This window comes from Brachyistius frenatus, unplaced genomic scaffold (assembly GCF_029030835.1).
Source record: "Brachyistius frenatus isolate BFR_SWC_R1_liver_20210118 unplaced genomic scaffold, ASM2903083v1 Contig_204, whole genome shotgun sequence".
NCBI lineage: Eukaryota > Metazoa > Chordata > Actinopteri > Embiotocidae > Brachyistius > Brachyistius frenatus.
Genome location: NW_027210803.1, coordinates 10,750 through 38,206, shown reverse-complemented (window position 1 = coordinate 38,206; position 27,457 = coordinate 10,750). Strand labels below are relative to the sequence as shown.

The 27,457-nt window shown below is 42.3% G+C and overlaps 1 protein-coding gene across 2 annotated transcripts in view; it reads left to right on the top strand.

The window, feature by feature from the left end:
- The window catches only part of rnf144aa (ring finger protein 144aa), a 30,113-nt gene extending 2,931 nt beyond the window's left edge, over nt 1-27,182 (top strand). The window contains exons 2-9 of one of the 2 annotated variants that reach the window (XM_069719030.1): nt 13,950-14,100; nt 15,312-15,416; nt 16,037-16,054; nt 16,222-16,282; nt 17,827-18,043; nt 20,130-20,277; nt 20,837-20,926; nt 23,028-27,182. In XM_069719030.1, the coding sequence (XP_069575131.1) occupies nt 13,966-14,100; nt 15,312-15,416; nt 16,037-16,054; nt 16,222-16,282; nt 17,827-18,043; nt 20,130-20,277; nt 20,837-20,926; nt 23,028-23,159 (906 nt within the window). In that variant the 5' untranslated portion in view covers nt 13,950-13,965 and the 3' untranslated portion in view covers nt 23,160-27,182. The remainder of the gene's footprint in view (nt 1-13,949; nt 14,101-15,311; nt 15,417-16,036; nt 16,055-16,221; nt 16,283-17,826; nt 18,044-20,129; nt 20,278-20,836; nt 20,927-23,027) is intronic. The other variant, XM_069719031.1, reaches the window with a different exon arrangement.
- The last annotated feature ends 275 nt before the right edge of the window (nt 27,183-27,457 follow it).

The window sequence follows — 27,457 nt, the reverse complement described above, 5'->3', positions numbered from 1 at the left end:
TTTCTGATTGGAAAAACATCTTCTTTTTTTTTTTTTTAAATGGTTGGATTTCACACAAGCTCACAATTCTGTGATATCCTTCAAACCCTGCAACAAAAAGCCATTTCTGTGGTCATAGGAAACTTGACACCTTCAAGCTGTGAGATTTTTTTTGCACCATCCACCGATATGCACTGACTCTCTAATGAGGACCACAGCCAAAATGGCTGTCACTGCAATTCTACCTCCATTTTTTTTGTTTTTTTTGTTGTTGTTAGGTTGTAGGTTTCACTGACTCCTGCAGAAAATGGCCTGAAAAATCGATGATGTAACATCGTTATGTTGAGATATGTTCGGCACAGCTGTAGCGCAGCTTTACAGAAGGGAGACAATCAGCCGACTAAAATATTTGTAAAATTTTGGTGCGTCTTTCTGAAGTCGCTAATTTGGAAAAGGGTCAGGAAGGAAGATTTGTGTCAAGAGTAGACGGTAGTTTCTCCTCCCGCGGTCGTGTTAGCCGACCGTAGTTCAGCAAGAAATCACGTTTCGTGCTCATTAATGGGGTACAACTCGCACTTTAGCGACGTGACTGGGAATAAAACAACTCTTTGCTCTTACTACGTCCGTCTCTATCGCTGATGCTTTCCACCTACGCACGGAACCAGTGAATACAACGCGTTCCGGCTCGTACTCTGCTGAGAGTTATTCTCAGAAATCACTAACTGAGTCAGGGAGGTGGGCCGCGATCTCGGGAGTTGTCAGTCGTGAGCCAAAAGCTGGAACTTGGCATTTCATAAAGCATAAAGTTGCACGTTGAGTATGCAAAATACCAGTGTCAGGAGATGTTGGATTACATTATGGTCTCGGTCTTTTGGGCACGTGCTCATACAAATCGAAACCTCTTGCTTGGACTTTGTCTCACCTTTTTAAAAGACCTGAACAAGGCTTGAAACTTGGGTTGTAATTCTGAAGATGGTGGGCCTAGTTGGTTTGGCAACACCTGTCGCTACCGTGGTAACGGCAAGCGTGGTTAACACTGGAGTTCAGGAGCAGTTATGTTGTCGGGAACACAAAAGAACCATTTCTATTTCTGTTCGCAGCGCAGCCAAACAAACCCTGGCGTTTTGGTTCAAATGAATTTGATTTGCAGCTTACCACTCAACCCTTTGAACAATTGACGGTGATCTGCTGTTTAGAAAATACCAAAAGTGACTTTTGTCTTGTTATGTAGACACAGTTCCGGTTAGCAGTTAGGATTAGTGCTTCCTGTGGCTTGCTTCACAAAACAAGCCTGTGCGGTCAGTTGAATGTTTTTTCATGTGTTTTGCCAGTAACTTAATTCTGCTACAATGTAAAGAGTAAACAGGAAGGCTGATATCGACGTGTTGGATAACGTATGCACCACTGTCTTCCGTATCCCTCCTGAAGAGGTGGGTACTTTAAATCGGGTAGTACGGGCTCTTCCAAGACTACTGCGTGGATCATTTTAATCAACACATTTTTATAAAAACAAACATTTTAAATGTAAATACATTGGAATGCAGAACATATAGACTTTTAACAGTCCACGTTACAAACATTGTTTTTGCCTTTCATGAAAATCCTCTATATTTTATTATATTATATATAAAAGGATAACAAGATGTCTCCTTTGTCAGGTTATCTGAAAACAGCAGAGATTATCAGTATTTCTGATAACAATTTCCTCCTTTGCTTATTACTGTCGGATAGTGAAATCCATTATGTCAGTGAGCTTCTCAAGATGGCAATATGACCTACACACAAAACTAGAAGCCCAGTCTGACTTGATGGATTTGGACGTGTGAAAATGAATGAATTCATGTAGATTATGTCGAAAAGTTGGTTATAAAGTCTTTAACAAGTCCCCAGCTCACAGCATGTCCTTTTAAACGCGTCTCCATTGTGTTGTCTTTTTTTTTTTTTTTTTTTTTCCCCCTCAGTCTTTTGATGTGTGAAGTCACACGGAGACATCTGCCTTTTGAAGGTTTTGTTCTCTTTCCTCACTTTTCGTGGGTTCACATCCTTTGTGTATCTGCTGCAAAACCAACAACAGGATGTCGGTGCGTTTCCGTAGGTAGTTTTTGGGCTTCCTCCTTCCCAGGTTAGTTCAATGGCACGAGAACACAGGGTTTGCTTTGCAAGGCAGCAGTTCACCAACACCGAGCGAGGTAAAGGGCGCAGCGGTAAACGTGCGCTGTCGTGGCGAGATGATGTGGAAAAAGTTCTCTGGGGAAGATGCTCTGGCGTCGAGAGGCTCCAGGGAGGAGTGATGGCCAAATGGGTGCATGAGAGTGTGGGATAACACTGAGTCTCTACACTTTTGTTTTGTCTGCATGCCCTTACTCAGCGATTACTGGAATTGCTTGTGAATTGTTTGTCCCGCTGCTGCTGAGAGTGCCTCTATACCCCACAGATTAGACTGTGAGTGCCTCTCTGTTGGAGGGCTTCTCTCTCCTCCCGTGACCATGAAAACTCGTATTGTCCGGCGGAGTGACAGCAGTCACGCTTGTTATTCTGGGACCGGCTGCGCAGTTTTGTCATTTTAAAAGTGATTTCAGCGACAGGATAAAACAAGTTGATAGGCACGACTCCACTGAGGTGTCTCGATCGGTTTTTATTCAGCCACTTTTAGTTGAGATAAACTGAGGTGAGATGGCACATAGGGGTGTCCCATATACTGTTCTACTATAACACTTGTTTTGTTGCTATTGTTATTCCAAAAAAATGAATGTTTTTCATATCTTAAAAAAAAACATTGTGATTGCGAAAATCCTCTGAAATACTGTCCTTTTTAATGTTTTGGGCCATATCGCCCACCTCTCATTGCATATACTGTTGTTGTTGGGTTTTTCTTACTTCTGTGTAACCTTATTGCAAATCTTGCCAGTTCCTCTTGCCACAACATATGTAACAACAGTTAGTAGTGCGCCACGACACGGTGGATTTGTCCCGAGGGCAGTGTGCGATGAAGCTGATGTAAGTCTGAACAAATCGGACAGTCTGTACGTTGAAATGAAGATCTGCCAATCACACACTGAATGTTCAACCTTCATGTGACGCTGAGTGGAAATCAATGACGTGCTAATTTCTGAGCGTTTACACAATGTTTCAAGTGACCTCAACCAACATAGATGTCTTCCTCATGATTAAAGGATAATACTGCCATTTTTTTTGTTTTTGTTATTTTGGACAAATAAACCTATCAAAATGAATAACGCTACTAATTTACTGTGTTGCCAGAGTTTGATAAGGCTCCATGCCACAGAACTCAATTGTCACAAAGAAATATTTAAGAAATATTCAAAACGCATGAAAGAGACATGCCGTTATATTTGATGACATCGACGCTTCATGATATGAACACAAACCGTGTTATTGGTTTATTCATCTGAACTCGTCTCACTGCGGAAACACTGTCGATCCAGCTGCAAATGCAATGTTCACGTTAACCGGCCGACGAAAGTCAAATAAAGACAGGAACTGGAACCATAACAAAATTCGGAAACGATCAAATTTGTCGCAAGTGGTTTAATTTACAGTAAATGATTTAAATTGCAGCGTTGCTAAATGTGAACAGCAGCATGGCGGGTGGTGGCGCAAATTCAAATTACACGAGTTAAAATGAAGTTGAACAAAAAATAACATTTTTCCTCAGTGTTTCTATGCAGTTGTTGTCAGGCATCTTCATTTTGCTTCAGAAACAGTGCCAGAAGTGTGCTGAAATGTCCCCGCAAGTCACTTTGAGTCAGCCTGTGAATACAGCCTTCATTTGTTGCTTTTGAGCTGCTGCCTTCAAGTCGGCGTGTCCTCGTGCTTGTTCGCTGTGTTCATGACAGTTACTATTTTGTCCACTTAGTGAATTTATTCAGTCACCATTAATATACTGCGGTATTTTTCCGACAATTTGATAAGGATTAAAAATCACAAGGGATTCTAATGAGTCTTGTTTCAAAGATAAATTGAAAGTTAATAAGACAAACTGGCAGACAATTAAGCCAACAACTGTTAACCAACAAAACTGACTGAGTTTCAAAAGAGTGGTTTTTTTGTTTTTTTTGCCAGCTGATATTTGTTGGATGTTTTTTTGTTTTTTTTGGATGGAAGTACAAAGAAAATTCTGGATGTCTTGAATAACAAACTGGGAGTAACTTCCCCTCGATTAAACAAACGGGAGAGCGCTGGTTTCCAAAAGTGTTCTCAGCCAGCTGCGCAGCATTGCGGCCTAAGAAAAATGTTCTTTCTCAGTTAAAGCCGAGAGCGTTTCACCAACTTGATCCCATAAATACAGACAGAAATATTTTACCGGCATATCGGCACATCCGCAGCAGTGACCTGAGAGTTTAGTCTGATTATCCACTGTAATGCGGTTATAGCGCGCATGTAAACGTAATCACCGAATCCATAAAGCGGTGAGTGACAACAGATTGCGAGCAAAGTCGACCCTTCGCCCGGCCTCTCTGCATCTGTCAATAGAAATAGGCTCAACGTGGCGCGCCTGTCGTCTTCACTTAGCTTCTGAGACCAAAAAAAAACAAAAAAATGTGAGCTCGAATGGCTTTTTGGAGGCGAGAGCGAGCTCATCGTCGCCGCTCGGAGCCTTGTTTTAAGCACTCGAGGAATTGGCGAGACGTGACCTTCTTGTGGCGTCTCGAATAAGAACATTGCTCGAGCCGCTTCATCTTTGTTTTATACTGTTCTCGATTGCTCTTTGTGCTGCGGCGAACTGTGTGCTGCCGTTTGTTTGGTACAGTCGTGCCGTTACCTCGGACAATAAGACTCTGTGGGCGAGCGATTGCCCCTTCGCTTCGGCCCCTTGCTGAATGTTTTTCTCTGTGTATTTCGCTCACAAGTAGGAGCCTCTTTCTGGCTTCTGAGATCAGAGCGGCCGGGTGCGTCTTCTCCTCCAGGTACGGAGAGATCATCTGGGTTGGAGAAATTAGCGCGTTCCTGCAATAAAAAAATAAATAAAATAAAATGGTTTACCGCCAAAATGGAAGAGGAGCTTTAGGAAGTTGAGAAGAGCTGCCCGACATGGAGTGAAGTGAGGGCATTTTTTTTTGAATGTGGACTTTTTACAACCTAAAGGAAAAACAACGGCGTTTTAAAATGCTACAGAATCTCATGAATATTTACACTCCGTCATTACTGCCTGAGCTTGTTTGCCTAATGATCCACTTAGGAGACTTACAGCGGTCTGGAAAATACTTTTTTTTTTTCTTAATACAATTTCACATAATTTCTTGTGCTCAATCTTATGTTTTTTTTTTTTTTTTTTTATTTCCCCCTTTTTTTGTTTTCACTCATTTCATTCCTTTCCATGATCACCATGTTTTCATTCCTGTCTTCCTTCCTCTTCCTTTTTCCATCCCATGCCACTCGTCTGTTTCGCTCTGCTTTATGTCTCTCTCGTCTCATAGGGAAACATTATGGTTGCTTAGACTGGGTGGCTTTAAGACCGTGAGACCGTTTTGTTCCCTGACTGACATGGTTTTCTGGCAAATGTGGTGGAGCAGAGCTCAGAGTTAGTTTCCTCTTGTTGTTGACAGTGTTGCAAATGGCATGTGACCCACTCAGTGATGATTAAGCCATTGTCACTCATCACTGAATTGACAGAAGGCTTGCCGTTTTGGTTATTTTCTTGTGTACACTAGTCATTCACTATATACGAGTAGGAACTGTCCCGTGAGGTGGCACTATACATGATTTTTGAATATTTGTGAGATCAGAAGAAACAAATTTTGCATTTCCTATTCACTGGGCACCGCACCTGATTTTTTTTTAAATTTTTTTTTTTAAAGGAGTTCCAAGCAAACCTTTTTGACGACTGCATTCATTGTTTCGTGTGTGATCCTATTTGTGCCGTAGCATCTAATTTCCCAGCGCCACACACGTTTTACCAGAGCCTAGTAGCAACAACTTCTTCTTTTTATGCTTAATGGTGGTTGGAAAACAGTTTTTAAAGTGTATCACCGCCACCTCCTGGCTGGCACTGGTAAAAACTATAGAAAATGCATTTTCTGAGACAGGTTGATATTCTGGTAAACAATTTGATTTTCATGATGTGCTGAAAATGACAAAATTCAACAACTAATGATACGTTACTATCAAAAAATAATGGTAGACATAAACCATCCTAAGTGGATATTTAGCTTGAGTTGCAGTAGAAAAATGGGAAGACACAAAGTAGGCATGACACCACGAGTTTTTTGCCCTACATACCGCTGCATGACCACTGTCAGACTTTGAGTTGCTTGGCACCATGACACACACACACACACACACACACACACACACACACACACACACACACACACACACACACACACACACACACACACACACACACACACACACACACACACACACACACACACACACAAAACTTTCCCACAACACTCACTATGCCAAAATACATTTGGGTGATTGTGTAACTCCTCAGGGCATGGATGAAGTAGGCCCATCACCACTCTCAGCTACCCTCTTAGCGTTCCCCCTCAATGTCAAGGACAGACGGCGGCTGTCCCCAACCGCTGTCCGTCAACGCAGTCATGTCACCTTTCACTTTCAGCAAGTGAGCTGTCCAAAAATAAAGTCCCCGTATGTGTGCTTTGGCTTATAAATGTAGGTTAGTTGATATTTGATTGAAAGAACAACAGGCACGGCCATCCTGAGTATGTGGGTTGACTGTACACGGTGTGACTGAGATACTGTGTCAGAAGTCTAAATCAACCTATGGCCCATATAGATACATGACCTACATCCTACGTACAGTAAATATGCTCAAAGTAGACGCTGGCATGATTAATCAGTTCTTTTTTTCACCAGGAAATGTTAGCAGTAATTTGTCCCCTGTGCATTTACTGATCGATTCTTCATTTTAATGTTTACTGAGGCTTACTTGCTGCCTTCTTGGTTTAGTTGTTCCAGAGGAATCGTGTATTAAACTGTGAATAATGCAGAGCGTGTTGATGACTGTTCAGACAAGGGCAGAAATTGTGCCTCAGATACTGATGTTGATCTGTTTCCAAGCGCATGGTTGTGCCGTAGGTTGGGATACAAGTGGTAAACATCAAACTGGAACACAACATTGATACTCATCAGTTACTGGCACTGGTAAAGAACTATAGAAAATGCATTTTCTGAGACAAGTTAATATTCTGGTAAACAATTTGATTTTCATGAAGTGGTCATTTAAACGAACACCAATGTTTGTGAATGGTCTTCTTGCAAAACTGACAATTATCGGAGCGTACTCTATATTCACTGTAGAAGTTGGTACCGACTACCAACCTCCGACACAGCCTTAAGAAATGATTGAAAGGCCAGCATAGCACATGTTTCTACTTTTAGACAAAGCTTTCATACATGAAATTGTGTATTTTATATGCTTTTGAGGATCAGTTTATTGTTGATCACATGACAGATGATCAATAAAGGGGGAAACATAGTATAGGCTCCCTGTCCAATTGTATTATTTGCTTCAGTCTACAGTATACGTCGATCCATCTGCAGTATGATTTTGATAGCCGTGTGTGTGTGTGTGTGTGTGTGTGTGTGTGTGTGTGTGTGTGTGTGTGTGTGTGTGTGTGTGTGTGTGTGTGTGTGTGTGTGTGTGTGTTTCCTCCTGATACGTGCGTACGCGCCACACTAAAAGTTGAAGTTTACAATTCACCTGTAAGCAAACTTTCCTTCATAAATCACAATCAGCTGGGGAGTGTCTGCATGTTGGCAAGGCTCATACTCACTACACTGCCACAATTAATCAAAAATGGTCAATGCAAAATCCTCATGAATGCTGATGTCTGTATTGGACCAGTGGAGAATGGAGGCAGTATTACAAATACAGCTAAATTTGAGGAGCTGACGGCTGCTCCAAACAGGACAGAACGCAAAATGAGACCAAGTAGTCAGGAATGAAGGTGTGTGTTTATTATCTGGGAGAGTCACTCACTCCATATGTAATAAATGATCGTTTCTCTCATTATCCCAGTTGATGATGATCGCAGGTGGTGCAGAGTTGTTAATGTGGCTGAGATTGACAGTAATAAGGTTTGCAGTTGGAGCAAAGCGGATCAGACTTTGCAGAATCTGCTGCCTGAGTGCATTGCTGCACAACCGACCGGGACCGAGTGTGTCGGCGTCAGGTGCTCGGTAGTTTAATAATATGATACAGAATCACAGATGCAAGTTGGTTTAGTTTAGTTTTTACATGAAATGAAATGAAATTGACCACCATCCGTATCGCCCTTTTCCCCAGTCATTCTCCAAACTGTTTGTACACACGGGTCAGACTTTCTATGCGGGTGTGCTCACTCTCTCGTGAAGTTTGTTTTGGCATCTGCTCCCTCACAAGCCCAGTTTTCTGTGTATGCAGTGGTTCAAAGTCACGTCCCCGCGTATGCCCGTTTGTTTGGACAGACTACGAAAGCCAGGAGCTTTCGGGAAGGAGGTGAGAAGAAGAAATGTCGGGGCAGTAAAGGTGAGGGCCAAGGAAGTCTGGAGAACAGGCAACATTGGCTGGTCGTAACTCTCCCTCTCTGCCCCCCCCCCCCAGCCTCTTTCCGCTGGACACGGAGAGTATATGACGTAAATAAAACTGTTACCGCCCCACTAGTCGGCCACTAGGAGCAGGGTTGAGCTTTTTTTTTTAAAGGGAGGACAGGCTGGAAGGAACGTGGGGGGGGGGGGGGGCAGGATCACTTAAGTGTTTATTAAAGACTCATGAATGCATACAGGCCGGTCTGAGTTTCCTTTTCCTTTACTTAACCACAAATTACCTCTGCTGTTCATTGTGCCACGATTGCAGGTGATTCAACATGTGTGGATTTGGAGGTGTAATAAATCCCATACTTTATGAGCACTTTAGAAAAATACAATTACAAGCAGGGTCCAGTGAGACACCGAGGAAGTTATTGCAGCCGCATGCCACAGAGAAATGTTGACAAGAGTCAACTTGAGACCAGATCGGGTTTCGCTGATGAGGCCAGCCGGAACCGAGTTTGTTTGTGTCAGCTGGTATCATATCATGCCTCTCACTACATTCATTTTGCTGCTGCAAATAATTACACAAGTGAACATCACCGCTTTGGCTTGTCCCCAGACACCATGTAGAATATCATCAGCACTACTGGAGCTTCTCCTCCGCCTCTATCTGAAGACGGAGCAGCCTTCGTCACACTCGCTGCTACTTTAATTGGTTGACAGCAGATTCTTGTTGATCAGCTGAAGGACATCTCTTTTGAAAGAGTGCCCATGTGTGCATTACACGCGTGTGCATTATACGCGTGTGAGCGTGTCGCTGGCTTTCTTCCACATTTATTCATTTGGCGAGGTGCAGTCAATAAATGGAGGCGTATCCAATAATGTGACGTAATTACAAATGGTAGCAACCGTCACCACGGGACAAAATGGAGAGCCGAAAGATGACCCCTTTCAGTTTTCAATCTCCTCCGTAGCGGCATATGACGAGGCAGAGACTGGACGCAACTGGCGCAACGACACCTGATAGTTGAGTTCAGATCCGTAATGAGTGTGAAGCTTACGTTGCTGTGCAGCGTGAGGCTTCATTTTTGTAGCATGTGCTCTCGTGGCGAGCATGAGCATTTTTATCAGTCTTTACAGGCCTAGAAGCAGAACCTGCATGGATGCAGATAAAGGACAGAGTAACAGAACCAACACTGAGAGCGTTGTGATGAAATCGTGTTCGTATTTTATGTAATTACAAATCTTAGGCTCGGTGCGAGGTTGTTTTCGGTATCAATTGATCTTTCAGTTACTTGGTTAATAGTGGTCTACGATGTGCCCAAAAATAGTTAAAAAAGGTCCGTTTTTAAGATCTCTTCACGTTGCTTGTTTTATTCCAACAATAAAACAACTCAAAAGTATTGTACTGACAATAACATGTAAAAGAAAAAAAGCCAGGTTTCACATTTTAGATGAGGTTCATTTTTGTCAATTTTGCTTTTTAAATTACAAGTAATTCTCAAATGGCTTCTATGGATTGAAAAAAAAAATCATAAATGATCCGAATTAGCTGTACAAGTAAACTATTGTGGGTAGCATTGAAAGCTCGACATCCCTAAAGTGTGTGATAGGAGGTTTTGGCCTTTTATAGATTAGAATTCGCCTCAGGTTTGGTGCTAAAGTTATATTTTTCTGTTACTAGTGTTCTACTAGACTACTAGTCCCAGGTTTAGTACGCTTGACCTTTATTTTACACATGCTTGTGATATAAAATCTTTAAAAAAATAAAAACTTCAATGGATGTTATAATGCATTCTACTGCAGCATTTCTACCTCTGTGGAGAAGTCATCGTCATTCGCTCCTCCGTGACTATTGCTCCCCCGTTATGCAATGAATTGTGTGTGTGTGTGTGTGTGTGTGTGTGTGTGTGTGTGTGTGTGTGTGTGTGTGTGTGTGTGTGTGTGTGTGTGTCTCTCTCTCTCCCTCTGTATCTGTGTGTGTTTATATGGAGTCATTATAGCAAGACTGCTGCTGTTGCTAGTTGAGCAATGAGTGATGCCCTTTCAGGCTGATTGACACACGGTGACCACCGCTCAGAACGGATGTTTGACTCCTTACTCTCCTCTCATTGACTTTTTAACGGTCTGACCTGACCTTTTCAGACGTATAATACTCCGGAAGGCTATATTTGAAAATGAGCTCACAGAGAGCCCAGTCCCATGGCTGAGAATACACTGCATACGTGTGTGTTTCTCGGTGATAATGGACCATCTAGTTAATAATGCAGCAGAGGGATCGCACTGCGCCACCTTTTCGCCATGAAAACTCATTTTACCTTTGTCGCTCCCTCTCTTTCGCCGGCTCGCTCCTTCTCTCCTCCTCCGGCTGTCTTCACGAAACTATTTCATTTGTCCCCATCGACCCAGTATGTCACTATTTGCACAACCAACGTAAAGCCCGGGAGGAGAGAAACGGATTCAAGTGTGAAAGCCCACACTGTAGTAGGAAGTCTGTCCAGTGTGGGTTACTGTTTACCGTCAGTTTTAGTATCTCGGTCAAAGAAACAGAAAACCAAGCGGATAAATTGAAGTCCTCCTGGACCCGCTGTCATTCAAGTCATCAGCTTTTACAGTTTTGAGACCAGAGGTGGTGATTTTACTCTGCATGCTGCAGATTTTTAGTGTTTAACACCTGTGCAGAGAAGTGTTTGTCCGGTCCTGTGAGAGCTTCAGCTTTGAATTGCTTCCTTTTTATTGATGCAGTTTGTCCAATGTGGCAGAATAACGCTACCAAGGTTAGAGAGACTGTTCCTGTTGTTGCTTTCAATCTTTTCGATGCTTTTTTTTTTTTTCTTTTTATGACTAATGTTCTTCTAACACCAACTCTACTTTTGAACTCTGAAACATAATGTCCCATCTTGCAATCCACATTGATGACTCGGAGTATCTACCAGGGATGGTCATTTCAAGCAAAACCAATATTCCATATTTACTAAAAACTATTTGATTTTTTTTAGTCAGAGTTGAGGAAAAGCCTTCAACTGTCATCTTTGAAATGAGGGCCGCTGTTTGCGCCGCACGTCTAACATTAAACGTACTTGTGGGATGGATTTCTTTTGATGTTTGTACTGTAGCATCTAATCTCGCAGCGGCAAACACGTTTTACTGTTCTTCTTTTGTTATTTTATGGCAGGCGGCTAACAGATTTTAGGTCCATTACCAACACGGGGGGGGGGGAAAGACAAGACGACAGTCATATTAACTTTTATGACTATTTGAAAATCATAATTTATCACGACTTATTATCTACAGATCCATAAAAGTTGAGTTTCGTCACAGAATAGCCCTTCAAATGTGCTCCAACTTTAAATTTCATCCACATCAATTTTAGATAGACTATTTAAACATTAGTTACAAAATGTCTTCAGTCATTTAAAATCAATTAATCAATTAAAAATAAATACTACCGTTCCCGACTTCTGACTTTATGTGAAATTCACATGTGGATCTCAAATATAAAGAATTATAAACCAAGAACACAAAGAAGTACATCATGTTTTCATCGAGATCTTTTATACGTTGGCCAGTATGATTGTGAGGAGGCCCCTGAAGCACACATCTTCCCACACACTCTCTGGAGGATCTTGTTTGTAAATTCTTGGCTGCCTCCATCCCGATAACAAATTGTCATTTAAGCTTTTGTAAATGACTTCAGCAGCTGCATAATGGAGCTCCCTCACCGCTCAGTGCTTTCTGGTCAGCGTGATGGATGGCGGATAGATGGACAAACGCCAGGAGATGCGAGTGAGTCAGACATGCGGTGCATCTCTTTGTTCTTTTTTGTGGTCCTCTCTGGCTTTTTTTTTTCTTCTTCTTCTTCTTCTTCTTCTCACTTTGCACTTTCCTCCCCGGCACCTCCTACTTCAGACACGATGAAGACATGCGAAGGAGAAATAACTGATGCAATCTAATTTCATCGAATGACATGTGATTTCCCAGGCAAGCATCAGATGGCTTAACAATCATTTACTGGTAACAGCTGCCCCGCTGGGGAGTTTTAGAGTTCTTGTTTACGTAACATAACAGAATTAAATATTTTCTATCTTGTCACTTAAAGCTGCACATTCTGAGAAGCATTTTACGATGGTAATTGGTTTTTAAAATGTTTGCCTGTGCACTTAATTATGTTTCTTCATGTCAAACTAATTTATAAATAACGTGGAGTACGACGAGGCTGTCTCGCTTTCTGTCGAAGTGGTTCACAAATGGTTTTAGGTTGGGAAAATGAAATTGTGCCCAGTATTAATTGATCAAAACACTGTGACTAAACCGTGTTTAGGCACAAGTCTGCACCGAGAGAATTGCCAGATTAACAGGTTGGTGTCCGTTTCATTTGTATTTTTTATTGTCCTCGCATGTATCATTGAGCCTCGTGAAGTGGATTCAACAGCCTGCACGTTTCCTCCTCCTGAAAAGAGTCCACGTGTTGCAGAGAAGGTTGATGAAGTGAGTGCTTATCTCTGCGAGACTGGAACACGCTGTCCCTCTCCACTCCCCTCTCTGGGCGGCACATGCAGACAACACAAGAGTCCGCGGAGCGAACATGTGAACTCTCCAACCCGTTGGCCTCCCACTCGCTGTCGTCTCCTCGCAAACAGGCAGCTGCACATTGAGGCGGTCTGTGTGACCAGTGAAAACAAACTGTGAACTCTTTCTGTCTCTTTGCCTCTGCCATGCTTCTCCCCCTCCTCTCCACGCGCACACACCCCACCTCCAAAATCCTCCTTCAGCCGGTTGCTAGGCAGCACGGCGAGAGCTTTACAGCGTTGTGTGTGTGTGTGTGTGTGTGTGTGTGGGACTACTTCCTGTAAACAGCCGAGTGGGTTCTCTTTGCGCTCAGCTACAGAGGGAAGGAGAGATTGAGACGAGACGGCCTAAAATAACCCGTTCTGACTCTCATAAGAGACAGAATGACGTGCAGGGAAGCGGAAAAAAAAATAACAAGAAAGTGTTACTTCATTCCAAGTGAAAATTTCACAGGGAGCCGAGATAGCTCAAAGCTACGGGAGTTTCAGGAGCCTCTCAACTGTGTTTTCTTTCATGCCAGAAAGCATGACGCCTGAAATAAATACAAACACAGCTGACAACGGCCATTTAGGCAGAGAGCTGGTGTCGTCCTGCGTACAGCAGGCCTGTTTGTGTGTGTGTGTGTGTGCGCACCCTCACTGGACAACACTCGCAATGCATTTTCAGTCTGTGCTCATGCCATCATGCTGATTGTGTCATTGCAAATATAGCACATCTTTGTCTCTGGATGTTTTATGTAAAAAGACACGAGCAGAACTGAGCCACATACATTCTCTTTTGTCTTATTCCTTCTGTCACCAGCGGTGTTTGCCGTCTCAGTTTGATCCTCGTTTTGCCTCACTCTTTATCCGAATGCATTAAGCTTCATTAACTGCAACTCCTCTTCCTTGATGTTTCAGCTCTGTGGCGGTGAAGATGACCACCGCGCGGTACCGTCCCACGTGGGAGCTGGCCGTGGACCCCCTGGTCTCATGTAAGCTGTGCCTTGGAGAGTTCCCTCTGGAGCAGATGACCACCATTACACAGTGCCAATGTGTCTTCTGTACACTGGTGAGTTTTACACTCCACAAATGTCAACGAGCCTGCTGCAGCCGTCAACAAAATACTGTATGAAGTGGCAATAAATGATCTGCATAACAAGTTCATCCGACGCGCATAATAATACATTTGAATCATTAATAGTTAAAGCTGGTGTAAAGAAAACGCTGTGTACGTTAAAGAAAACAAGTCCCAGTTATATGCAGTCTACAAATTCAGAGAAGGTCTGTCGCAACGTCAACCTGATAGTCCAGTAGACTTTAACCCAAACAAAGCCACGCCTGAGTTTCGCTTCATTGAAATAAAAAATGACATTAGGATGTGTCATAAATCTCCAATCCACCCACTGGCTGTCAGATTCCAATGAAGTCCTGAGATGAGGAAACAATACCGAGGAATGGCAACTTAAAATAGCTGCCACATCCTAGAACACTGTGTGGGTGGTGGATGTAATGACCAAAGTTCGGTTTGCACAGTTTATTCCAGAGGTCAACAACCTCTTTTGTAAGTTATGAATACATTGCCAGTGAAGTTCCTTGTTTTGACCAATGAAGTTCATCGTAAACTCTAAAATACCCTGCTTCCATGACATATATTTGTTACAGGAGTGTGATGACCACATTTCAGTAGATATATCAATATGGGTATCAGCCTGACATATCCAGTAATGGGCAGGCTCTGTATATATATATATTTCCACATTATATAGTTGTAGCAAATCTTTATCCAGCAGACTTGAAACAACATTATCCTTCATTTTGAGTCATGTTTCTGTCCGCATGACACATTTGAGTCAAATTTTCTTCACATCTGTTTAACTGTTAAATGGCAACTTCCTTCACCATCTACTCCCCAGGTTTGTCTGCCTGCTGCATGATACTAGACAGATCATGTAAAGTGTTTTTTTTTTTTTTTTAATTTGTATAAAGCTTCGAGTTGACTGTTGCAGTTGGACATGGAGTTGATGAGAGCGGCAGGAAGCTGCAAAGTGACTGTCGGCAATGTTGATTAGTTCAGCCTTTTAACAAATACTGTCAACACGTACTCCTCTGCCTCTCTTTGTGAGGCAACAGGCAGATACAGTGAACAGACTGAACAGTGTTTGTTGACCAACTTTTCTGGTGCGCGGCCTGTTTATTCCGTTGTAGATGTCTTGTCCAGCTGACAGACTGGACACGTTGATCGGTCAGTGTTTCATTCGTTCTGTCCGTCTCTCTCCTCAGTGCCTGAAGCAGTACGTGGAGCTCCTGATTAAAGAAGGCCTTGAAACTGCAATTAGCTGTCCGGACTCCACCTGTCCCAAAAGAGGACACTTGCAGGAAAATGAGGTATTGATAAAAGGAAATGTCTGGTTTGCACTTCAGGGGGTGATCGGTTGGCAGTATTACAACGTGACTTGCAGCTCATTAGGCTCATTATCCTTTCTAATGAAGTCCAGTGCAGTAGCCGTAGATGTAACACGTGCAGAACTGTTAAGGCACGTTTTTTTTGTTGTTGTTGTTTTCTCCCCCCTGTCGTGCACGTCCTGTTTTCACGCTGTGTTCCTTTTCCTTTTTTTTTTTTTTTTTTTTTCCCTCCACATAAAAATACACATTGAAAGCAGCAGTAGTCAGTCAGAGGGCAGAGCGCTCCTCCTCGTCCAGGCTGTTTAGTCGATGGGTTCACTCACTTTCACTTGGAGTCCCATAGGCACAGCATGGTTCAGCACACCACGGCATTATGTTTCTAATCAATTGGTATCACTGGGCCTTAATGTAACCCGAGCTACTCCTGCCAATCAGGCAAAGCCTTCCTCATCCCTCTCTATTCTGTCAGCAGTGCCTTCACCTTGTAATTGACTCATCTTGTACAAAGCCTGAATGCTCATTTCATTGCCCCATGAAATGAGAACATTCACTGTGTATGTAACCTGACTACATCTGATGTTGGAATACTTTGTTTTTTACAGAGATTCAGGGCCTTATTGGTAAGCAAGTGGCCAAGTTCTGATCTTGTAGAAATTAGATTTTGACATTGTTCTGGAAGTGGAGTTCACATTGTGAATGTATAATTGCTTCTCGCAGCTCCTGTCTATAAATATGCACAATGACCTGCTTCTTTCCCTCCCACCTCTCTTCTCCTCTCTCGCTGAAGATTGAGTGCATGGTGGCCACGGATATGATGCAGAGATACAAGAAGCTCCAGTTTGAAAGGGGTGAGTCAACGCTTGAAGCAGCCGTAATATGTTACAGAGAGCTCCTGAGTTCCTAAGTGGATGATGCGTGGGCAATTACTGTCAGTCGTGGACACCGTGGCCCCTCCCGTCGTCCGCAGATGCTGTATTTTACAGTGACACACAGAAGGATGACGACAATCGCCTGTCGCATGTGTAGCTGAGCTGCTGCTTGCTCTATCTGCTGTTGGTCATTCACCCCCTGTGGATCTTTTTTTTTTTTTTTTCATTTGAATTACACCACGGGGTATCTGTGGACAGCTAATAGTAAAGATTTGAGAAATCCTTGTTTGGTCAATACATTTTAAACTTCAACACGGACAGATGTTGTCAAGTTCTCTGGTGTCTTCGCATGCATTTCGTCACGCACAAACTAAACACAAATTGGTCTGAGTTTTGGATCCGACGGCATTTACGGCCTGGTTATCGGTTCGACTCCAGACTCTAATGGAAGTGGGTCTCTTGTAATTGCAAGATAGTTTCGTAAAATCCTTCTTCTCTTCCCTCGGTGTTGTGCTACCTGTTTTATGTCTGCAGTTTATACTGTCCGTAATAGATGTTAACCTGCTGATAAATAGGATGGATCTCAGTGCTGGACAGATAATGGCAGGTCTGTGTCGCTTTGCGCCATGCTGTTAAGTGTGGACATGCTAATCGGTAATATTAGAGTTTCAGTGCTACCAGCGACAGCAGTAACCGAGCTGTGCCATTACTCTTTGATGGTACTCACCCTGCAGGTTCTCCACCTACACGGAGGCACAACATTCAGATCCCACTCGCAGGAACAAACGCATGAACGTAAAGACAAACATATATTTGTGAGCACAGGGGGGAGGTCCTGTTAATTAATAAAAAAAAATCGTCAGAGAGAGCTGTTGATTCCGCCTGAATAAGGGCAGTCAGCCGTCTCATCAATGTCCCAGTCCAGTCACGCAGAACAGTTGCTGTAACCGTTCCATATTTCTCAGGCTGAGCCAAGTTGTGCATGTGGAATGTGTGCTCATGGTTCTTGGCAGAGAAGCGAGGGGAAGGAAGGACAGGACACAAAGATACAAAGGCAAGTGCATCACGCTATGTGGTGGCAAAAAAGTAACTAAATAAATAACTTGTCTCTTTACCACCTTAAAAAGTTCTAACAAATATTTAAAAGGGTTTGCTCCAGCGTCCACAGATACAACTGCGATCCTTGGAGACAATATATATAAAATATGTAAAGCCCTTTTACCAGTTTGCAAAGTTACTTCCATGTTAGATGTAAGTTGATTGTCGCTGCGCGTAAAACTCGCCCTGCAGGTTGTATTCATTTACTGCAGTAGGATTTTGAGATATCAACCTCTGAAACTCAGAACATTAAACATTTTTGGAAAACATTTGAAAAATGAAATGCTACCCAGATAACTGTCCCAATGAAAACTGTAGCTTCAGCTGAACTGACCCTTTAAAAAAAAAAAAAAAATGAAATCTATGAATAAATATTAAAAAACAAAACACTTGTCCATGACCTGACACTTCTTCTGTGCCATCAGAGGTGCTGCTGGACCCGTGCCGGACGTGGTGCCCTTCCTCCACCTGCCAGGCCGTGTGCCAACTAAAGGAAGCAGATTCTCCAGCTCTGCCCCAGCTGGTCCAGTGTGCTGTATGTGCCCTCGAGTTCTGCTCGGCCTGCAAGGCCAACTGGCATCCCGGGCAGGCCTGCCAGGAGAACAACCTGCCCATTACCTCCTTCCTACCCGGAGAAAACAGGTACTGCTTTTTTATTTGTATTCATAGCTCTGTGTGAAATTCTCATTCAGTCTGTTGCCAATTTATGATCAAGAAAATATTTGTCAGATAATGAATGGATGAAGAAAGAATGATTAGGTGCAAACCAAGCAGCAAGCAGCAGTGACGTCACCCGTTGGAACAAACTTTAAATCGGACTTAATCCAATTGGAAACCGAGGACACTATGCTTGGCCACCGATAGCGGAAACCTGATGGCACCGCAGGCCCGTCAATCAAATCAAACCCATAAATGCTGCCTTTTGAGGGCTAGTATGTAATTAATGTTGGGATTATTTTCAGACGGACTGCCAGAAAACTAATAAGGAGGGACTTGTGGGAAAACTGTATTGACTTAATATTTCACGAGAGTCGATAGTCTATGGAGACGTACCCTTTTTGGGGCAAACCCCGAGTGGTCCTGGGTGGTATTGCAGTTTAAGACACTGACATAGGCCTCATTTTTCACACCATGAAGCCACATCCACTTTCATATACAGTCTGTGGTGCAAAGCTTGTATTTAAAAAAGGACTATTAGGGTCACTGGAGGAAACAACAGAGGCTAAAACTGAAATACTATTTTGAGAAGAAAGTCAACATTTTATAAGCCTAGCACTAATACTGAAAACACTCAATGTTTTGACTTTATTTTTGACATTTTCAATTTTGTTCTTAAAATAAACATGTGATTATAGTTATTAAATATTGTAGAAGTGATTATTAGCTAACTTAAAATGTGTATTTTTTTTTAACTATTACACAAATATTATTGAAAGTCTTCCTAGGTATTTGCATCTTCAGTTAAAAATGCATTTTGTCAGCAAAATATCCAGATTATTTAGCTCCCAACAGGTTTGCTCCCTCAATTTTACCGCAACTGTAGTCGTAGCAGCCTCCACGTCAGCTCATCTGACATAGAGGTGACGCGGCAGGATGCCTTCAGTGGGTCCTTTTGCAGCCATCTGAGCATCAGCCAGGGGTCATGCACATATTAATAAGTAGATATGAACCAATCTGCTGAAACTAAACTGCAGTAAAGCAGGCTGAGACGGGTTCATTATTCATTTCAAGGACACAGGATCTGCCAGTGAGGGTCGGAGAGGGCCGCTCGGAGACGTACGCAGTTGACCCATTTCTTTATGATATCCTCTTACTCCGGACATGTCATTAGCTCCGCGGAGCCGTCTTCTACCTGCACAGGTTCAGGGCCTTGCTCAGAGGCCATACAGGATTTTCAGAGGATTAAAAGGTCCGTTCGTTGTGAAAAGCCTTGGTGCTTGAACTACGCTCCTTCACTGTGAGGATGTCTCTGAAAGCTTGATTCTGAATATGCTTTGCACCCTGTTTGTTTGTCAGTACTTTGAGGTAGATGACTGGCACAATGTCAAACTTCCTCCTTTGAATTCCTCCTCTTCTATATCTGATCGAAAAGGCTATACTTGTGCTAAAAGTTCACACTCTCTCCGCCTGTCAGGTTTTTGTTTTTCTCCCCAGACAGATGTATTTGTCAACAGTCTACCAACCACTGGAGCCTTTTCTTAATTTACAACAGACAAACACAAGTAATGGTCTACATGCAGAGAAAAAAAAAAAAAAAATCTCTCTTCTTCCCTCTTCAGTAAATTCAGAGCAGCTGAAAGGAGCGGTGGAGGTGTTCAGAATGTGCTGGACTCCGCTTAAAGACTCGGGATGATCAGTTCGTGGATAACTGTTCTGAAAATCAACGGGCTTGTTTGCCGTCTTTAGGATGATGCCCAGAATGACGGATTCCTGCTCACTTCAGTGAAAAGTGGCACTTTGAAGAAAGAAATAGGAAAAAGTGGATACACACAAAGTGACACCAACGGGAGGGAAAAGGCTGGGAGGGAGTTCAAGGCCATTTAGTGAATTAGTTTTAAAACAATTATTGGCTCCTGAACTCCTGCTATGCACTGTCTTGTTCTGCCCCCCCCCCCCAAAAAAAAAAAAAAAAAAAAACATTAAATGATTTTGGATTTATGTCATCTGGAATCTGAAAAAATAAAATTAAAAAAAACTACCTAAATCATGTCTCTCTACTTCTTCCCAGCTCTTTCTATAAGAACGAAGAGGACGATGCACCAATCAAGCGCTGTCCTAAATGTAAAGTTTACATCGAGAGGGACGAGGGCTGTGCACAGATGATGTGCAAGAACTGCAAACATGCCTTCTGCTGGTACTGCCTGGAGTCCTTGGATGTGAGTTAGATGTTATTATTTCTTTCCCCTTGATATTCACTGCAAAAAAAAAAAAAAAAAAAGACAGGGATTCACACATTTATTCCAACTCTGAAAATCTCTCCGGTTTAACATTACAATAGTGCGTTCGCAGTGTGATCATTTTGGACATCATTTTGTCTCCGTGCGACAGAAATATCTTTCATTATCAGGAAAGTGTAGCTTAACCTCGGGATTTGATAAGGAAGGAATAAGATTTATTTTCTTTCGTTTAAAATTCATCACGAGACAGATGAAAATGGCAGCCTCAGCTGAATTTGGATCAGGCCGACTTATGCGCCGCGCCGCCTTATATAATCTTAATTGTGTGAGCGGCACAGACCAACGGACCACGCAGGTCGTCCATAAAACAATTTTCTCAGAACCGCCGGCCGTGTCTTTCAGACTGCTAATGGTCAAATTTGTGTGTGTGTGTGTGTGTGTGTGTGTGTGTGTGTGTGTGTGTGTGTGTGTGTGTGTGTGTGTGTGTGTGTGTGTGTGTGTGTGTGTGTGTGTGTGTGTGTGTGTGTGTGTGTGCCAGGATGACTTTCTCCTGATCCACTATGACAAAGGCCCCTGTCGAAACAAACTGGGCCACTCCAGGGCGTCTGTTATCTGGCACAGAACACAGGTGAGAACGCCCACCTTCCCAACTGCGTGTCGCCCTCGGCACCCCCCCCCCCTCCCCTCCTCCCCTCCCCTTTCTTAGCCATGCTGCTGCATGTGGCCGTGCACGTGCTCGCTGCTTCTGCCTCTGCCTCCCCCCCCACCCCCCCCCTTTTCTCTCTTTTGGCTCACACTTGCATTTAAGTGACGGGCTAGTGTTATCTTGACGGCGCAATAGGAGAAGGACGGCTTCAGAGACAAGTGTCGTCTCCGGGTCAGTGTCCTGATGTTGTCAACTGGGGCTGTTGCGTACACCTTCACTTGAAAAAGAAAGGCTTAGACACCCGAGGTCCTTTGTTACTTTAAGGTAACATGGGGTGGCACGTCCGTTTGTTGTATCATATTTATTATGTCAGTTGTTTTGTTAGCATTAGCACACACTTTGACATCTGTTGCCTCGTGGGCAGGTTGAGTCATATGAGTTGAGTTCAGCTGGTGGAAGCCAGCTATAGCTTCACTGCTCTGTGTGTTTTTGTGCCTTCCATGCTCTCCTCACTTCACCCCCCCCCCTTTTTTTTGTGCTCTTTTTCATGTAAAAAGCCTCCCTCTCACGTCCTCATAAATACAAGATGTACCAGGGCAAACCTATCCTGCAAAGAACATGCCCCCCCCCCCCCCCATCCTTATGTGATGACATCGGGGTCTATGTTTCCACCAGATTCACACTTATCAGAAGGAAGGTTTTACCCTGAACAAGAAAGCACAGTCAGGACGTGTTTAAAAAGACCAAATGGCGCATCACAAACTGTGCGGCCCTTTGCAGAACAGCCTGTTTGATAAATGTAAAAATAACAATGTGTAATGTAGCACTGCTTTTTTTTTTTGTAGTTATCTTTTTTTTTTATAACAAGCAAAAATCTGCTTGAAACTGATTTTTCCCCCCAAAACACGTCTCGTTGCCCTGAAAACAAGAGGAAAATTACTGTGCTATTATAAGTCACTGTTGCATGTGACTGCTTGTTATATATTCCATTTTGATGGCTTGGAATTTGCTGGTGTCTGCCGCCCCCTTGTGGTGAATCAAGTCGCCTGCCATGCTAAAATGAGTGCATGGAAATAATAGGAAAATCTTTCCAGTTTGTTTTGCAAAGCACCACGTGTTTTTAAAGACAGTGAGGGTGTGTTGGTATTTAAAACGTCCTGCGTTCATTTCCCAAATCACAAATGCATTTACGATCAAGTTATGTAACTTTACCACAGAGTGGTGCTGCTGTAATGTAACCATCCTTTTGACACTTGATTTGAGAATTGTACGATTGTGTGATGTGAAGATGTGGGACTTTGCTTGGAGCAGTTTCACTATTTAACGGAAAAAAAAAAAAAGTACCTTGTTTGAGAAGGCAAATAATACATAGGATATTTGCCAGATGTCAAATAAAAAGTATTCAGTTCTTTTTATATTGCACAGTGCAGTACAACTTTTTTTTTTCCCACTCCCTGTAGTTTCCAGAAGGTGTTTCACAATCTTTTTGATCTGCGTTGTGTTTCATCTCGACTGTTTGTCCGTCTCCTCCCGTATTTTCGGTACACTTTCGTTTTCTCCCAAATTGACAAAGGGATGCTGTATCTGCCAAATTATTGTGACGTCATGTTGCTGCCTTGAGAGGGAGTCAGAAAAAGAAAACCTTGTTTATGTGCTGGAGGAAAACCAAGTTCTCTGAAGCCTGTTTCAAACCAACTGTGCCGTTTGTTGTTTTAAGGCATTGGGTGGCATCTGCTGGCCAACTTGTATTATTGCAATGTGTTGGAAGAATTTAAGGCCACGCCTTGGGTGGGAAACAGCACAAATGTGACTGTTAGATTTGGACCTAACAGTCAAATGTGTGCTGTTTACCCTGCCTCCCAATAGGTACAATATTAAAGAATAACTAATTTGGTAACTTACAATGTAAAAAGAGTTCTTTTGTGTGTGTTTTTTGGTTGTTGTTTTTTTGCTGTGCTCTACAGGATGATTCTGTGTTAAGTAGTCTGCCTAAAATGTAACATCACTACACCTAACGCGTAACTGCTTGTTCTACATTTGAAGTGTTTATTATTTTCCGGTTCTGTAACCCCCCCCCCCGCAGGTTGTGGGGATCTTCGCTGGCTTCGGCCTGCTCCTGCTCGTCGCCTCCCCCTTCCTCCTTTTGGCCACTCCCATCGTCCTCTGCTGCAAGTGCAAGTGCAGCAAAGGCGACGACGACCCGTTGCCAACCTAAACCCGCCGCCAGAGTTGGAGCGGAGAGCCGCTTCACGGATGGGCCATCTTTTTAATGTCCTTTTCACCCCTTTACATTCTTTTCCTCCCACCAGCTTCGAGAGCTTCATTTTTTTGGGGGGGGGCTGAGCCTCTACCAGCCCCAGCCCGCTTTAGGATCCATTGCTCTGCATGGGGGGTGGGTGGGTGGGGGGGGAGGCGTGGCAGAACAGCGACTGTACTGGTTGGTCTGAGGAGAGGTGCGGGGTCAAAGGTCAGTGGAGGTCAGACTTGCCGAGGGACCCCCGCGTCCGTGTTTGTAAGACATGGTTGGTTTGGGGACGTTTCGGATGAGTGCGGCACTTCCGGCTGTGGGTGACGGTCGTGTTTTTGGCGGGTCATTACAAGCAAAGGAGGAAAAAAAAAAAAAAAAAAAGCGCTAAGAAATGCTTTTTTTCCCTCTTCTATGGACAACGTCATGCAGGAGCCACCCGAGAAGGAACTTTTACTTTACCGCTCTGTTTTGTTGGTTTGTCGTATACGCAACAAAAGCTTCCCCCCCGCCCCGTCCCCGTCCCGTCCCACACACACACACACACACCACCACACTCGATGTAGCTCTACAGATTCAGTCAGTAGCATAAGAGAGTTACGCCACGCATGTTTGGTGCTCACTCGATTTGCACACAGAACATGACTTCTCTTGTCATGTTCGCGACTGAGGTAGAGATGTGAGGCTACTGTCACTCTCGACTCGATGTACAGCACGTCCTCTTGATGATGTCAATGTTTTATAATCTTGCGCTTTCAATAGAACTGTGCTCAGAGTAGTGTCTATGTGTTGTACTTTTGAGTGTTTTCCAACTGTTAGGCAGACGTATTAAAGGGGATTGCCACTTTAATCTTTTTATTGTTGTTTTTTTTGGGGCAAAATGACAACGGTGACTCGTTTGGTTAACTATGAGCTCATGTTTTATACCAGAATATTATTTTGTTCCTCATTTTGGTACTGCCTCGAATGGATTTTCTTTGAAACGCCTCCATGGATATTGATTTGCTGATTATTTACAGATACGGTGGTGGTCCCCTTTAAGTTTAATCAGTCATTTGAAGTCCATCAAAGGACTTTGTATCCACATGTTGTGGAAGCATTTTAATACTTCACCAAAAGAGATGTCACTCCTGTAATTCTCAGTCCCTAGGTGGTGGTTCAGCCAAATAGAAATTAATAGCCTTAAATTGAGAATAGCCAAAATCAGGCATTTCCCCCCTGTGCATTAAAAAAACAAAAAAAAAAAAGTAAAAAGTCAAATCCAAATAATCCCAGGGAAAGCATGTTTAAAGGCATTTTTAAAGCATTACAGACAGTCAGAGAAGCCCTTTATATCCAGATGATTCTATGATGTCGTCCATTTAACGCTCTGTTAATAGCCATACTGCAAAAAAAAAAAAAAGTAAAAAAAAAAAAAAAGAAGTCCTACAATGATGTTCTCTGTGATCTAGGGCCTGTATTTTCTAAGCCTCTTCGAGCAGGAGAGCTGATCAACATCCGTCCAACCATCAACATGAAGGATCTGAAGCTTAAGGGCTCAAATCAGATCTGCCACTTTTTGAGACCTAACAAAATACCTGCTGACCCAAAATTGCAAACTTGCATATGTTAGTGTTCCGAGTGTCGATGTTTTGTAAGGTTGGTAGTTACACCTCCAACAACAAGCAGCTATTCCTTGCAGGGACGGTAGAAAAAAAAAAAAAGCTTATAGCGTAAATATAAAAGAATGTTCCACTTTTGGGCACATAAACAGTGAGCTGCTCTCTACTATATCACTTTATCTATGCAAGTTTGTACATTACCATTCTTAGGTTTTCAATTGGTCATAATTAACTGTACGTCATGAGAAGGGTCATGTAGTGAGAGCTGCAGAATGTTAAAATACAAGTGCATATCATGGCTTTAATTTAATCAGGGAATTATTCAGAAAAGATCCGTTTTATTGTCATCATTTGTGGCTGTTATTTATTTGTCTTTTACCTATTTGTAACGGTTTGCAGGACAGAGTTTGGCCATTTTTCATTCGTTAATGTCTTTGGGTTCCCGGAGAATCTGAAGCTCCTTTTTTTTTTTTTTACATTTTCACAAAACCAGTCCTTCCTTGTTCAGTCAGTAAAAAATAAACAAGGTAAAACATATTATTTCTAAACGTTTACCTGTGTGAGGTCTGTCTTATCAACCTGTCATCATGTCAGAATAAACAGATTTAAGTTTTGCTACCACGCGTAGCCATTCCAATGTTTAAAAAAAAAAAAAAAAAAAAAAAAAAGCCATTTACTTTATCCCTTCCCTTCTGATACGGTCCACCAGGGTTCATGTAGCATCTCATTAGACATGTGGCTCCAGTTACCAAAAAAAAGAAAAGGTGTTCAGTGGTTAACAGGAGTAGCTAATCTAAGCTAAACAGTAGCCATCATCGATAACTCCTTCACAAATTCAGCTCTGATATTCAGTATACTAACCATTATTAGTAGCCTTAAATTTTACCTGTAGCTTGTGTTGCGTTCACCGACCTCACCGACTGTATGAGCATGATAGTTTGATATCAAAGCCGGTTTGATTTTCTACCTTCTGAAGTGTAGTTCCGTCCCTACAAATAGTTGAATCCCCGAAGCTTTCGTTGTTTTTATGACAATCGTGCCAAGCAGATTTCCTGGAAGGGATAAGGAAACTGAGCTGTCTAACGTATGTGCATTTTGACCATGTATTTGTAACGTATTAACAGTTTTTACAGGGTGGAAAATATTCTAATGCTTCTTTGCGTAAGCGCTGCACTGTATATGGGTTTCATTGTTTTACTTCTTGATATGATCTGTGACGTGTGTGGTAATGGTGCCTGCTGTGTTTAATGGAGGAGTTTAGCAGCTAAAAATCAATGTCAACTCAATAGAAAAGTCAATACATATGATTGCAACTGTAGTTTGTTCAAGCGTTTCCACAATTTTGATTGGTCGGGGGTTGGATATTACCAGCTTAGAAAAAAAAAAAAAAAAATATTCATTTGAACACAAAAAGTCCTCAGCAGGCACAAACCAACAAATTATGGCCACATTTATTTTTTTTACTACAGTGCATTTGTCTTTAATTATGTTTACTGGCACCGCTGAACAGGTAGTTAATATATTATGCAACAAACAAAAGGGCCAAACAGCAAACACTACAATCACTTCAACTTCTCATTGCTTGTTTTTCAGAGCTGGACATGAAGGCCTATGAGTAGAACCACTTTACACAGGTGTCGGGGGGAATACAATGATTTGAGTTCTAATATTTGGCTTTTAAGCCAGGTGTAGTTTTATTTTCCAAAATCTTCTTTGCAACTATCCTAAGATCAAGTTTGGTTACAAGCAGCAATTTATATTTTATAACTTGTTGTGTCAATGGATGAAGCTGCATGAACTTTTCTGACTTGTACATGTTAACTATTACAATATTGTAGCTTCTAAAGATCTTTGGAATGGTAGCATTGACAAACTCGTCATCCAGTTTTCTTTTTTCTCTCTCTCTCTCTTCCTTTGTTTAAAAATTACGTTCGGTTGTTCAGCCATATGATATACAATGTTGGTCAGCCTTCCTACATTTCAGTCGGTGGGCTTCATGTGTCTGCTACTTTTTTGTAGATTTTCTTTTTCTTTCTTTTTTTTTTTACACCCGTGTTACATCATATTTTCTGTATTTGTATTATCCGTTTAAAGAGAGGGATTCTTCATGCCTGATTGGTCAATTAATTACCATTAACAACAGTTATCAGTCACTTCGGTTAGTGGATTATCATCAGAGCAATTGCTGTCTGGACAAAAGGCTTCTGTGTTTAGAGTTGGTAAACTATGTCAGTAATTGAATGTGAACTGACCTGGGTGATAACGGAGATATCAGCATTGTGAAATGGCTTATTTGAATCAGTTCTGTACAACTTTAGACTTGGCATCTCGGTATATCTACAGCTCCACTAACACTGTGACACCAGGTATTAAAGGTTGTTGTTTTTTGTGATTCTGTTTTCTTATTTTATTCACACCAAAATTTCGAGTACAATTCTGCATCTCTTAACGTACCTCCAAGATGTGAAATGGCTCCATCTGGTGTTCAAAGTTAATATTGCTCATTTTCATCAACGGTAGGTCGGTAGATAGTTACTTTATTAATCCCCAAGGGGAATTATTTTTTTCCGCTACAGCAGCATACAGGAAGCAATAAGATAATAATAAAAATAAAAAGCAATAAAATATCAGTAAAAAAATATAAAATATAAAATGCACAGTATATAC